Below are 13,046 nucleotides of genomic sequence, written 5' to 3' on the forward strand. Positions count from 1 at the left end.
TTCATCGCCATCCCAGCTCTGGAGAGTGAGAATCAAGAATTGAGTTTGCAATGAAAGCCCCGGTTTAATTCCGGCATTATCATTTAAATGGATTGCGATTAGTGTCGCAAATCAGCGCGAAAATCGAATCATGTGTTTTCCAAATGTATTTATGGTATTTCGACAGTGCTCCCATTTGCATACATATGCACATCAATTTGTTTGTATGTATCTCATCTTTCAAAGGAGTCGGTACACTGCTTCGGGACCATGTTGATCGGGATTTTGCATCGTGAGAGAGAACACGGGTGGGATTAAAGGGTCAGGCAACCCCTCAAGGTTTCCGCCTGGTGTGCTCTCCGCTTCCAGTGTCGGCTGGGTTCTATGAGCATCACGATGGTCGTGAGGAATGGGTACAAATATTTGGAGTTAATCCGCAAGCTCACAGAGTCCGGACAGGCGGAATCTCGCCATCTCATCAGTGTTTCCCTTTATTAGTCAGGCCCGTTTCCAAGAGCTTTGTCTGTTCTGTACCGCGGGTGATCACATCGTGCCTGGTTACTGTCCCGTCCTATCAAGCTATTCTCAGAAGACTTCGTCCAGCCTTTAAAGTCGTGGCGTTTGCAGTATCGAGTCCCGTCGCAGGTGCATAGATTTAGTTCCTAACAGCTGAGGACCAGATTATCGCGAAACCTCTTCCCACCTGCTCGCTTGGAATCCCGACATCTAACGTAGCATTGATAGCCTTTTGTGCTCCTCATTCAAGACCCTTTTGTGCTGCTCAGGCAAGACGCCTTTCGTGCTCCTCATTCAAACGTACGTTACTTACTACGTGCGCAAGTTTTGATATTGTGTCGAAGGGATATTTACCAAGCCGCACGTTTCCTTGGTTTATGTAGTAGTCATCGTTTGCTTTGTCACCATCTTTCAACAAATAAGTCACCTAGCTACTATGGTGCGTGGATCACCCCTCCTGAATTCTAGTGTCCTTCCACGCTGTACCGCTTGTCGCCGATTAAAAGCTTGACCAGCTTGGAAAATAAACTCCTCCTTTAAAAATACATAACTGCGGTTTATCAAAAATATTCGAGCTCATCATGACCTTGCTTTCCCCCGCGTCCTGATCGTTGCACTCTGATAGCCTCGCCCAACTATGATAGACTTGAGAGCTCCGAGCCACCCTGAAGATCATACCTCCTCCGGCCCTGCCCCACCATCGGAGCAAAAGCTTTTAGCTATGCAATCAAGCACCCAACGCCGATATGTTCGGCCGCCGAATGACGGAGGGGCTGAAAGCCACCAGCCCCGAATTCCTTTGTAAGAATGATTCTTTTATTCAATTTCAATTCAGTCTCCACTTTGAAGAGAAGACTGATGTGAGATACACGAGAAGACTCTACTCACATCGATCCTTATGACTGACTGTTCTTTTTTGCATACATAAATAAATAAATAAATCGCCTCTTAAATTAAAAGCCAGCCAAAGCAATCGCATGCAACCGATGAAAATCAGCTGATCGGCAGCCAACATGACTCAAACCTAAACTCAGCCTCCGAGGTAAAAGACTTCCACACGAGCCATTCCAGTAAACGATCGTCAATTCAGACCAAAGATCCTCAGCGGTTCAGCCCTTACTCCAATCCTCAAAAATTACGTGTCGGTATTCCTAAACTTTCGCCATCTTTCAATCCCTGCGATCAGTTTTCCAAACCGCGGAAACGCACTCTTCTCTTGGGACCCAAGTGTCCTAAATACGAAGGCCTGAGTAACTTTGCTGCTCCAAGAGACTTGGTGTCCGACATAATTCCCGGTAGCCAAACCATCAACCTTGACCAACCTAGCCCCCCCTCTTCCAAATCTGTGTCGTGCTCGACGCCCGAGAAAATGAGCCCGCAAGAGTACGTGGACTCAATGGCGAGGGATGAAGGCCAGGCGGGAAGCCCCTGCGTTCCGAGAGACTTCTTGAAGCGTCTGGACTTCGAGGAATGGGACCAGAGGAAGCAGGATTTGATTCAGATGTTAGAGGATAGGAAAAAATTATTCCTTCAAAGTGGCTTTGCGGAGACTAGTGGAAAGCCATTCCTGCCCGGCGAACAAGCGATAGAGAAAAAACCAGTTCCCAACCGATGGGTGTGGTACATGGTGAGTGATCTGGAGCTCTTTCAGTTCCACCCACCCCTCAACAACAGCGTCACCATCACTGACGATCTGATCAACCTTTATCGATTCAACAATCTCGACGAGCAGCATCTCAGTACCGAATATGATAAGGCACGAAGTACGCGGGTACCTGCAGGTGGTCCGGGTGAGTCCCCTTGGAACAATTTATTGAGCCGCTGAAAGCACAACTAACCTTGGCATCTTTCATCTCCTACCAGCTGGATATTTGAAATACGGATGGGATCGTCTTGGAGTGGCTGGCAAGCAACCTTACCAAGAATTGGCCGACACATACTCAGCAGAGCGTTTGAAATTCAGTAAGTTGGATCTAATAAAACTATTCTTCTGCTCAACGTGACACCATGAATTACCTCTGATACATACTTCTGAACATTGTCCGTGCCACAGTGACGGAGCATGGAATAGCGGAGGATACGACAAAGAAAAGATCTAAGCAACCTGATAAGCCTAAGGCTCGAAATCGCTCATCCCAGCAGGTGTTCGCCAATAGTGATAAAAATCAAGTTGACCAATCGCTTTCGCCGCGCAGCAAAATGACTCGTCCGACTGAATCCATCGACACAGAGATGCCCGGTCACGCACCTCACCTCCACCCCAGTTCGCCATTTATGCCACTCCAACCAATTCTTCAACCCGACTTGTTTTACGATCATTTCAACCAATTTCCACTTGAAAAGACCTCGTGCGATTACCTCGATCGTACCTCTGAAATGTTCGAAATGAACAAAGCCCCGTGCTACTCCAGCTATCTCCAATCGCCGGAATTGATGCCCTGCGGATTCTCACCTTTGGGCTACGAAGCCTCTTCTTACGGCTACGGGTACAACTCGGAGTCAACCGCTGACCAACTTAGTACGCCGATAGGATATCCGTCTTCGCCAACGGAGTACCCCTTTGCTTGTAATCCCAGTTCTACGTTCTCATATCAAGCTACGTCAGAACTTCAAAGTTGGTCGGCGCTATCACCAGAATCGATCAACTCGGGACGTTCAGAAACTGTTGGGATATTTCCTCCATCCTGCATGAACAACGCGATGGGCTCTGCGGCGGGTTATACCAATCTAGCCTCATCGAATGGATTCCTCGACCCTCTTAATCCTCATGAGATAGACTTTAACTCACTGAATCCAGGTTGCTAAAATACTTTATTTCTGATGTTTTTCTCATTATTTATCCTAGTGGAGCAGCGGAAGCAAGATTTTTGAAAATTTCCAGCTTGAGATCACAAGCTTGTAAACTACTGGACTGACGTATATCGGAATGGTCTCTCTGTTTTAGTCCAATTTTCTTGAATCATGTATATAAATTTTTCTGCGTTACTGGCCTTTGTAGTTCAACGGTCTGATTTCTTCTATCCATCTCGGTTTTTTTTGTACGAACTTTTGTAACTTACCAAAATGTAAGAACTACTAGCTGTTTGAACGTCACCTCCACAAACTTTGATCTGCTTATGTTGTTTGAGTCCGGATGTGTTTTCTTTTTATTCAACAATTTGAAACTAGCATTTGAGCAGCTCGTGAATCCACGCGGATAGTTGTGCCAGTGAGTTCCTGTGAGACGTTCGATCACAATTGAACAAAGGAAGCTTTTCAGAACAAGTGTCTGATTCTTACTTTGAACAGCGGTAATCACTCAAATGAAGCGCGTTACATTCCATTGGGCTCATCAATAGTTTTGGAAGTGATTCTGAACTCAGATGCGCAAGAATTGACGGCGTCCCCCCTCCACAAAGAGAGGGACTTAGTTAAGTTCGCGCAAGAATGCAGTTTCATGTTTGCTTCTTTGCACGTGTTTTACAGACTGTTTCCAATGGTCAAAGTAGAAAGAGATATTTATGCATGTTGGGAACGAATTGGAAGCTCTTGAGAGTCAATGTATGGTTTGGTAATGAATTAAACCGACTTCCGGCGAAAGGCGAAAAATGTTAGCATGCTCCAATCCTACACCCTCACACCAATGCTTGGAATCATGGTGATGGGTAATACGTTGGTAGCTAAATTGACACAACTGACTATCCCGCCAGGACACATTTAGATGGCTTGTCCCTCCGGCAAGCCATCGGGCAAGATTCATAGCGGCGAGGGACATTGTTACGTATTGGCAGGGTTTGGAAAGTAAATATTTATGTGTGTTTAGCAACCTCAGATTAAGAATCACCTTGATTTTCATTTCCATGTAAATAATTGAGTTAGCATTTCACAAACATTCCCATTGGCGCACAATGTTTGGTCAGATAAGGAAAGCTTTGTGCCTGCAGCCAACAGGATTCCTTTGACACTCAAGATCGAAGAAGCGTGATGGGACCTGGTGGGATAGTGTGGTAGAATTAAAAAGATGTGTTGGCTGGGTCTGTATGGACATGTACATCGGTGTGGTCATCTGAGGATGGCATGGTTCAAACTTCTGTGTGAAGCTTGTTGTGAGAATTTCTGGGCAGTGGTCCAGTGATGGGCATGTCCAGCGCGTGGTGGTTGACACAGCCCGAGTGGACCAGCTGCCGGTTCACAGCACAGCCACAAACCCCGCCGCTTCGACATCGACAGCAAGCCTCCACTTCAGACCCCACCGGCCTCGTCTCCTCGGTGGCTACTAAGTATTGACGATGGCCGATAAGGACCTCCCGGAAGCGCAACTGCATCTTCAACGGAGGGTGGTCAAGATCATCTTCTTCTCCTTACTCTTGGATCTCCTGGGTATGTACCCTTCCAGCCAACATCAACTTGATCGCATGTGACATCCAGCTCTACCCAATGATTGTTTCAGAAATAAAGCATTCTCAGTAGTGGTATACAGCTGATTGAATACAATGGATGTTTTGACTGTTCGTAGCTTTCACGATGCCATTGCCACTCTTCCCTAGATTAATTGCGTCGTTTGTCGAGGCGGAAAAAACTCACGGCGTAAGCTACTCATGCCACACCTGATTTTTCCTCCAGCGATCGGAACACATAAAGAGCATCGAAATGATTAGAAGGCAAAGCTCAATTCCTCAGTTGGCGGTCGGATTCACGTAAAGATTGCGGGATCGAGTAGTTCAGGATTCTGATCATGTGCGCTTGAACTCGAAAACAGGATACAACATTACTTTCATCGACCTTGAATACAATCAGAGCGTCTAGGACCGCATTGGCCTCCTGGAGATCAGCACCTTCATCTCAGATGACTGTCACAAGTAATTTGAAGTGGGACGTGACCATCCTTGGCGGTTAGTTCGATCCCTTCTATTTACCAAACGTAAAACCACACCTGAGATAAGAATTCCTTACAGGAATCTTGGGTTCCATCTTTTCATTTTGTCAATTCCTCATCTCGCCGGTCATTGGCAGCCTATCGGATAGGTACGGACGGAGGCCGGTCCTGTTAATGACGATGATCGGCAACATCTTCTCCGCATTCCTCTGGTTGACCTCGACGAGTTTTGGGCTCTATGTACTCTCACGGGCCGTCGGGGGATTATCTGAGGGCAACGTCCAACTGAGTATCGCCGTCATCAGCGACGTCTCCGACCCGACCACTCGAGCAAAATCACTGGCCCTCGTTGGCATCGCCTTTTCGCTCTGTTTCACATTCGGACCGATGTTGGGCGCGTGGTTTGCCATGCGGAGTCCCCCGCTGCAAGCCTCAAACCTGCTCGGTATTGGGCTGAATGTCTATGCCGTCCCGGCTCTCATCAGTCTCTTACTCCTCGTCTTCGAAACCATTTACCTGGCAATCGCCTTACCAGAAACCAAAGGCTTACATAGCCCTAGTCAACTCGGAACCGAATCAAAATCAAGCAACAATAATCAGCGCTCCGGGCCTTTCTCCTCGATTGAACAGCGCCAAAAACGTCTTGGAATCTTGGCCAGAGTCCACACCGCTTTCCTGTTCTTTTTCTCAGGTGGGTGGTTTGTGTTACTTCGATCAATGAGCATGAGGAAACTATCATCGATGGCATAAGTGAGAAAAACTCATTGATCAGATCCCACGATTGATATCAATTAGGTGCGGAGTTCACGTTAACCTTTCGTAAGTTCATCTCATTTGCAAACGGCTTGCTACTTATACAAATATGAATTCCTTAGCCTGTGATGGTGAATTGCCACTTCAACTGACCAACCCCCCCAAGAAAAGCGGCTGATGAGACATTTTCCTCATACTCACAGTTACGTATGATCTATACGGTTTCACGAACGCACAAAACGGGCGATTGCTCGGATTCATTGGAATTTTATCTTCCTTGCTTCAAGGAGGCTATACCAGAAGGTCGAAAAAGCCGCCACTATGGTTTGTCAAGTCGGGGCTGAAGGCATGTATCAGCTCGCTAGTCTTACTCGCGGCTCTGCCCTTCCTCAGGCATGAGGTGGGGCAGCGGGTAGAGGGCACGATCGATAGTCTAAGTGCGCTCTTCCTCTACGGCGCCGCGGGGGCACTCGCATTTGTCAGCGCCTCGGTCGTCAACTCCCTGAACACTCTCGCCAGTCTCGAGTGCGACGAAGAGGAGGAGGGTGGCACGAAGCCGGCCGAAGGACAGAGAATCGCCCGGGGAAAGGCCCTTGGCGAGTTTCGCTCCGCTGGCCAGCTTGGTCGCGCTTTCGGACCCCTCTTTGCGACCGGCTTGTATTGGGCTAAGGGTCCCTCGTTGTGCTACAGTCTCTGTGCCATCGGTAGCTTCGCCGTCTTGTTCTTAGCCAACCAACTCCAACTACCAAACCCTCTTCCTCGAAAGAAACTTCAATAAACTGGCCATCAGTTCCTTCTTCACACTGTGCAATCACTGTTTCTGCTAATTAAAATCTCAACTTGTTCCCCTTCCCCTCAACCCACTGATTGTGATTTTAGATCAACCTGCTGTTGCTTCAATGGACCAAAACCCCCAAGAAAGAGATTAGCATCGATCCATACCGCATGTAGCTTGGTTCTCCATGGGTAGATGCATTCTTTTCTGACAATTTCTTGGGAATCATAAAAGGGATTAGATGCCAAGACAAATTAGCTCATGATCAGAAGGTAATAAAACAGATAAAACCTATTTAGAGACAGACCTGAGAGATATTAATGACCGGTCGAGACACGAAATAACACAGATCCATGCATGAAACAGAACAAAGATTCCCAAGAACTCGCTACATAACCATAACATGAGCGCGTGATTTGCAAGAAGGTGTAATTAGGGGGGGGGGGGTCACATCGCAACTTCGGAGCCATGTTGAAGGTATTTGTGAGCAATATTTTATGATTTGTATGAGCCGTTATGATTTAGTGGTTGCTGAAAATCTCACAAACACCTTGAAAATGGCACCACAGTTCAATCACGACCCCTGCTGTGAGGATCTGCCTACTACTTAGTTCACTATGTGGCTTTGAAACTTACCCGAGAGGGTAGTTCGCCGTATGCTTAAGTAGAAGGTTAAGATTGGATTGTTTCTTGATTTATAATAAGGTTACTTGGATTGATAATAGTATGAACGATCGGAGAAATAATAACAAGGAATATCTCGATGGGAAAGGAAAGGAAAGAGGAGAAATAAAATCCGGACGAACACAACAAATATAGCGAGAATTTACAAAATCATTGATGACGTCATAAGATTAGAAATACACCATGAATCATGCAAATCGGATTTCCTCCACGATGACGACAGAGAAAAGCCGATCCCGATAAGCCTAAACAAAACTTATATAATAAATGCATAATTGTCAGCGTACTCCGTAACCCATCATCATAAAATCGTTACACCTGCTCACCCCCCCCCCCTCCCCAAAACTGGTTTTGGCTGGTTTTGGGCACCTCACAAGAAAATGAAATAAAAACAAAACCCCTTTTTGGGCATTGGTTTATGCCCACAGTCTTTGCCCAATATGTAAAACACTTTTCTGAGGTGAAACGCATAGCCCAAAGCATTTTCTTGACAACTGACACGTCACTCAGCGCGTTGAAATCAATGCTTCTCAACTGAAATGGGTCTCAAATGGGCCAAATCATACAAGTAAGATAGACAAATAGAACAGGTGTATCAGGACAGTGAGACATAGAAGGCCATGGACATCATGGTCGACATTTGATTGAAGAGACGGGCATAAAGAACAGGGAAAAAGCCAGGCTGGATGATAACCCAATACAAGGAATCCGTCAAGGAAATCATAAATCATCGGCCTAATTAATGATAGAGAAAAGCCATTTGATTCATGGAAAGACAAAGAACGAAACTAAAAGTTGATTGCGAGTAATAGGTAATAAGTTTAATGAGAGTAGTGCCAAATGAAACAGCCATAAACAAGTCACGCTTTTAGAAAACGATATTCAAGTACATTCAACTATAGTTATAATTCGGCGCTTGGGATGGGACTGTACGAGAGAGCAAAATAAAAAAAAATGTGATGCCTTGTGCCAGGATAGGATTTAATTTATAGATTGTTTTACTTTTGGGAAAGGGTCAGATCACTTGCCAACTTCTTCGGTGTGATCGGTTTCCCCCTCCCATACTTCCGGTTCGCGAGGAAGCGTCGGGGTCGGTGTAAACACAACAATGCACGAAACCTGTTTGTAGGGACGGAAGCCGAGTCAAAACCCAACGAGAGGAGTAAATCAGAGCTTCCATTTGAGCCGGGGCATGGTTTGTCAATCGTACTCACGATACCAAGAATCAGTCCTACACCAAAGTTCCAAGTAATGTTTACCCAATTGAAGATTGCGACCTCAAAGTCCATGATAGACATGTGGTCAAAGGCTCCTAAAGCTGAATGAAAAAAAGCTCACTCAATCTCTGCCTTTTTCTTCGATTGTTTTACATCAATGAGACTTCAACGTACTCAATAGAAAACACAGAGTTATGTAAGATAACTTCACGACGGCTGCTAGAAATATGTGCCAGAATGTATTGATCGCATACCGCCTCAATTTGCGATAGAAAGCTAACATGTCTTTCCGCCCATCAACCATCATCTGCTCCTGAGTTTTCTGAAATGGCCCGGAATTCCAAAGGCGAGCTGAGACTTGAGTTCCCTTTCCAAGGCTTGGCAACAAATCTTTCCAGTGAAACATGAAGCTCATCCTGGTCGAAAGTGAACCGACGGATCCGGATATTGAGGGAGATTTGGGAGCAGACACGATTTTTGTCGGTTTTGGTTCCGTTTTTTTGGGTTTCGGTGAACCGGTCCATCCTGTATCAGTGTGAACAGACTGAATTTCTAAGTCTACGTGTCTCGATGCTGCTTTCCGTAAAAATTTTCCTTGGAAGTAAAGCGCCCCCAGTATCCGATGTGAGCACCAAATCAAAATGATTAATTGTGTTATGGCTATCACTAAGATTAAGATGCATGCATTCTTAAGGTTGCTTCGAATCGATTCCATGGAATTCTTCATCTGCTTCAAAGCGAGTAGGGCCTGAATCTGACTGCCGAAGCGGATAACTGGGGCTGAACTCGGAGCGACCATTCGCGCGTATGAGGATTCGTACTCATCCCAAGCTGACATCACTGAGTACGAATCCTTGACGGCGGGAATCAGCCAAGGTAACGTCCCAAACGCGGACAACAAGTGCCCGATGATGATTAATGGGTTGAACAGATACGCTGGAATGGGGCGTCTCATCGATTGTAGGGGACAAGAGCCACTTTTCTGGTTCACTTGTGCCAAACGATATCGAGATGGCGGCATTGCGTAAAATAAAGACCACCCTACACTCCAGAAAAATCCAAATACGCCGGTTCAGTTCATCTATGGACTCGTCTGATTTGAAACCTTTTGAGACAAACGAAAACTAGCAAACCTTTTGTCCAGCCTGCTCAGCAGACAAAAAATTGACAATCCGAAGAGAAATGTGGATCAGAACTTCTCACAATCAAAGCTGAGTTCTAAGAGCTTTACTAACCGAAGCATCCCAACGGGGCAAAAGATGCAAAATGGAAAATAAGGGTCCGAGGATGAAGATGAGATCGGCAGTCTAGCAGTAAACTGATTGAATGCGCCAGATTTACTATTGATTGACACATGAGTAAAAAAAAACAGGTCAGCTCGAGAAATTCTTATATCAAAGAACCAAGGATATTCCTAATTCTTTCAGTGCTTTAAAAGATAAATCGGGACTGGAAGAGCAACCGGACTCATACATAAGGTAAATGCGACGACCCAAAACGCAAGCACAACCCGAGTATGCGGGTAAAGGTATCCTCTTTCATCGATCTTGACCAACCACCACCCATTTGTCAGACACCTTTTGACAGCACTGATTAGATAAAGAATTCCCGGAACCGGCCCAATTATTGTAACAATCCAAATGATAACGCGTGCCCTGTGAGAGATGGAAGAGTCAAAGTGACTGTGGATATGTTGATTAAAGACCTCCCATTCTGCGGGAGTCGTTGGAAGCGTCGAGCTCATTTGGACCTAGAGCAGTTTTCCACAAAGTAATAACAATCGAGCTGCAGTCGAGTGTTGAGATAGACTGAAGGGCCTAGGCGGAGGGCAGGAGTGAATGGATCACCGCCAGACGCATAACCTGTCTTATGTAGATTCAGATCTATTCAGATGTTGAGAGCTTTCAGAAATGAGCTGCGCCGGCGGGGTGTGCATGCATCCATAATCCATTGACTTGTGAATGATTTGTTCAATTGCATGTCGTGTTCTTAACTTTTTGACTCGAGAGGGAAATGTACACTTCGATTGCATGATTGTATGTTGGTCGTGGGATGCTGGCACTTCAACCCAGCCAGTATCCCGCGTGGGATATCCGGTAGATACTCCGGGATATCTGGTCAGGGACCTCGGATTACATCAGATATCCGAAACCTCGGATATTTCTGGATCTGAAGCGGGGCTCTTCAGGATGCAGAGGCTCAGCGGAATAGACACACCCAAAAGCTGAGAGTAAACTGGCGAATGGCCTGAATGTGAAAAGGAACTGGGGGGAAAACCCCCTACAAGAGAGAGGACGCCTTATAAGGGCACCTTGAACAGAAACACAAGGACAAACGCACTTCTGTGCTAGGGTCCCAAATCTTGAGCTCGGAAAATTTCAAAAAAAAAAACCGAACCCCCGGGGTTAGAGGGGGCTTGGGGGATCAACCAGTGAGAAAATCCGAAGTTTTGAGGGCAGATTTCATTCCTCAGCTTCCAAAATGGCCCCAATGACAATGTGAGAATACTGGATCAGACCCCGACCCGCAGCAACCGCACAGGAAGCTCGCGCGGCAAAACAAAACCCAAACCCCAGCTGCTAAGAAAGGTAAGCTTCAAGCCCCTTTCGCAGTCCCAGACCTAACCCAGAACCCAGACCAAAAAGCTAACTGTATCGCTCCGCCGATAGCAGAACCCAAACCATCAGCACCAGCCGCCCCGGCACAAGCCAAGACAAAGCCATCAACAAGCCTTAGAACCCTGTTCGTCCCCGAGCTTAGATTACAGCAGACTTATAGCAAGGCTGACTGAATCTTGTTCTTCTAACAGAACGCTCGCGGAACGACTCGGCAGAAAAGCAAAAGCAACCCTCCTAGACAGGATCACGAACGGTCTGACGACAAGTAAGTGATCCTATGTCCCCAGACCTAAGACAGAAAACAGAAAAGAACCCCAGCTGACTCGAACAAACATTGTTTGTTGAGCAGAAGACCAAAGCGGCACGGCAAAGCTCTACCGCAAGGATAAAACGAAAGTCTTCAGTTGACGTCGTTGAATATCCGACACTTGACAGCCCTAAACCAAAAACCCCAGCGAACCCGCACGGAGCTTGCCCAGTCATATTCCCTTCTTCTCTCTAGCCCATCCCAGATAATACCTCGAGTGTGCCTTGAGTTGCTTTCAGGTACAGATAGCGCTTAGACTAGCCTTATATTCATTTGCTGTTCGCTGTTATGTACTAGCTTCTGATAAGCAATAAACCTTTCAGTTGCTCCTATTTTTTCAGATTTACAGTCTCGGCCTGCTCGTCACGACTACCCCAACAAGCAGCTGAAAGCAACTCTGAATGGCAAACACAAGGAATCAAGGTCCTAGCGCCGCCAGCGACAAGAATCCCGGAGCTCCAAAGAATGACGCCTATAGTCCTGACAAGGACCACGTCAACGTCCCCAAATTTGACGGGTCAAATTTTCCTCTCTGGGAGCGCAAAATCAAGATGCACCTCCGTCCGAGGCGCCTCGAGACTTACATAGAGGAGCCAATGTCAAAGGAACCAGACAAAGATGAGCTCCAGGGCGCTCTCCGCACCTGTAGCATTTTGAGCGAAGCAATCTCGAATGCTATCTTCACGAGTGTCATCAACAATTCCAACAAGAAAGATCCCTTCGCGATTTGGACCGACATCAAAACTATCTACGCCTCGGATTCCTTGCTCTCAGTATTCCAGATCTGGAATAAATGGCTCAATATTCAGTATAACAAGGACCTCAACACTTACATCATCGAGATGGAAGAGAGCTTGGCCGAATTCAGCTCTCTAGGCCTTAAGGTTCTGGACGAGCTCATCGGATGCGGCATTGTCGGAAAAATTACCAAGAAGCGGCCCATGCTAATGCAAGCGCTCTTCGCTGATCTCAAAGCCCTGGCGAAGCCAAAAGAAATCATTGCTAAGTTAAGAGACATCGGCCGCCACAAGACAGCAACAAAGAGAAAATTTGTGGAAGATCCTGAACCCTCAGCCACCACTCTTGCCACAGGTCCACATTGTAAACCGAAGAAACCTGGACAACCAATTATTCGCTGTAGCGGCGGCAAACACAATCCAAAAGCCACGTCGCACACCAAAGAAAATTGCTGGACCATTCACCCCTCCACCAGACCGCCTGAGCGACCGCTCGTAGATCAGGGCCGCCCGGAGAAGAAGCAGCGCACGGCCTACCATACTGCCCCTGACGAGGAAGAAGAAGAGGCGCATCATGCCACAGTGAGACCGTCCTTCACATATAA

The 13,046-nt window shown here is 46.6% G+C and overlaps 3 protein-coding genes across 3 annotated transcripts; 2 read left to right on the forward strand and 1 right to left on the reverse strand.

The window, feature by feature from the left end:
- Window positions 1–1,132: 1,132 nt before the first annotated feature.
- Window positions 1,133–3,300, forward strand: PtA15_7A561 (uncharacterized protein; the record flags this gene model as incomplete). The annotated part of the gene is made up of 5 exons (XM_053171180.1): window positions 1,133–1,296; window positions 1,456–2,122; window positions 2,228–2,285; window positions 2,359–2,457; window positions 2,549–3,300. The coding sequence occupies 5 exons, from the start codon at window positions 1,133–1,135 to the stop codon at window positions 3,298–3,300; spliced, it is 1,740 nt and encodes a 579-aa protein (XP_053022387.1).
- A 1,463-nt stretch (window positions 3,301–4,763) lies between these two features.
- Window positions 4,764–6,881, forward strand: PtA15_7A562 (uncharacterized protein; the record flags this gene model as incomplete). The annotated part of the gene is made up of 6 exons (XM_053171181.1): window positions 4,764–4,854; window positions 4,991–5,061; window positions 5,234–5,366; window positions 5,430–6,041; window positions 6,146–6,169; window positions 6,307–6,881. 6 exons carry the CDS (start codon window positions 4,764–4,766, stop codon window positions 6,879–6,881), a joined length of 1,506 nt encoding a protein of 501 aa, XP_053022388.1.
- A 1,701-nt stretch (window positions 6,882–8,582) lies between these two features.
- PtA15_7A563 (uncharacterized protein) lies at window positions 8,583–10,523 on the reverse strand (the record flags this gene model as incomplete). Its single annotated transcript, XM_053171182.1, has 6 exons — window positions 8,583–8,681; window positions 8,777–8,880; window positions 8,954–9,820; window positions 9,913–9,924; window positions 10,015–10,119; window positions 10,253–10,523. 6 exons carry the CDS (start codon window positions 10,521–10,523, stop codon window positions 8,583–8,585), a joined length of 1,458 nt encoding a protein of 485 aa, XP_053022389.1.
- Between the last annotated feature and the right edge of the window lie 2,523 nt (window positions 10,524–13,046).

The sequence above is a fragment of the Puccinia triticina genome, chromosome 7A (assembly GCF_026914185.1).
Source record: "Puccinia triticina chromosome 7A, complete sequence".
Taxonomy (NCBI): domain Eukaryota; kingdom Fungi; phylum Basidiomycota; class Pucciniomycetes; order Pucciniales; family Pucciniaceae; genus Puccinia; species Puccinia triticina.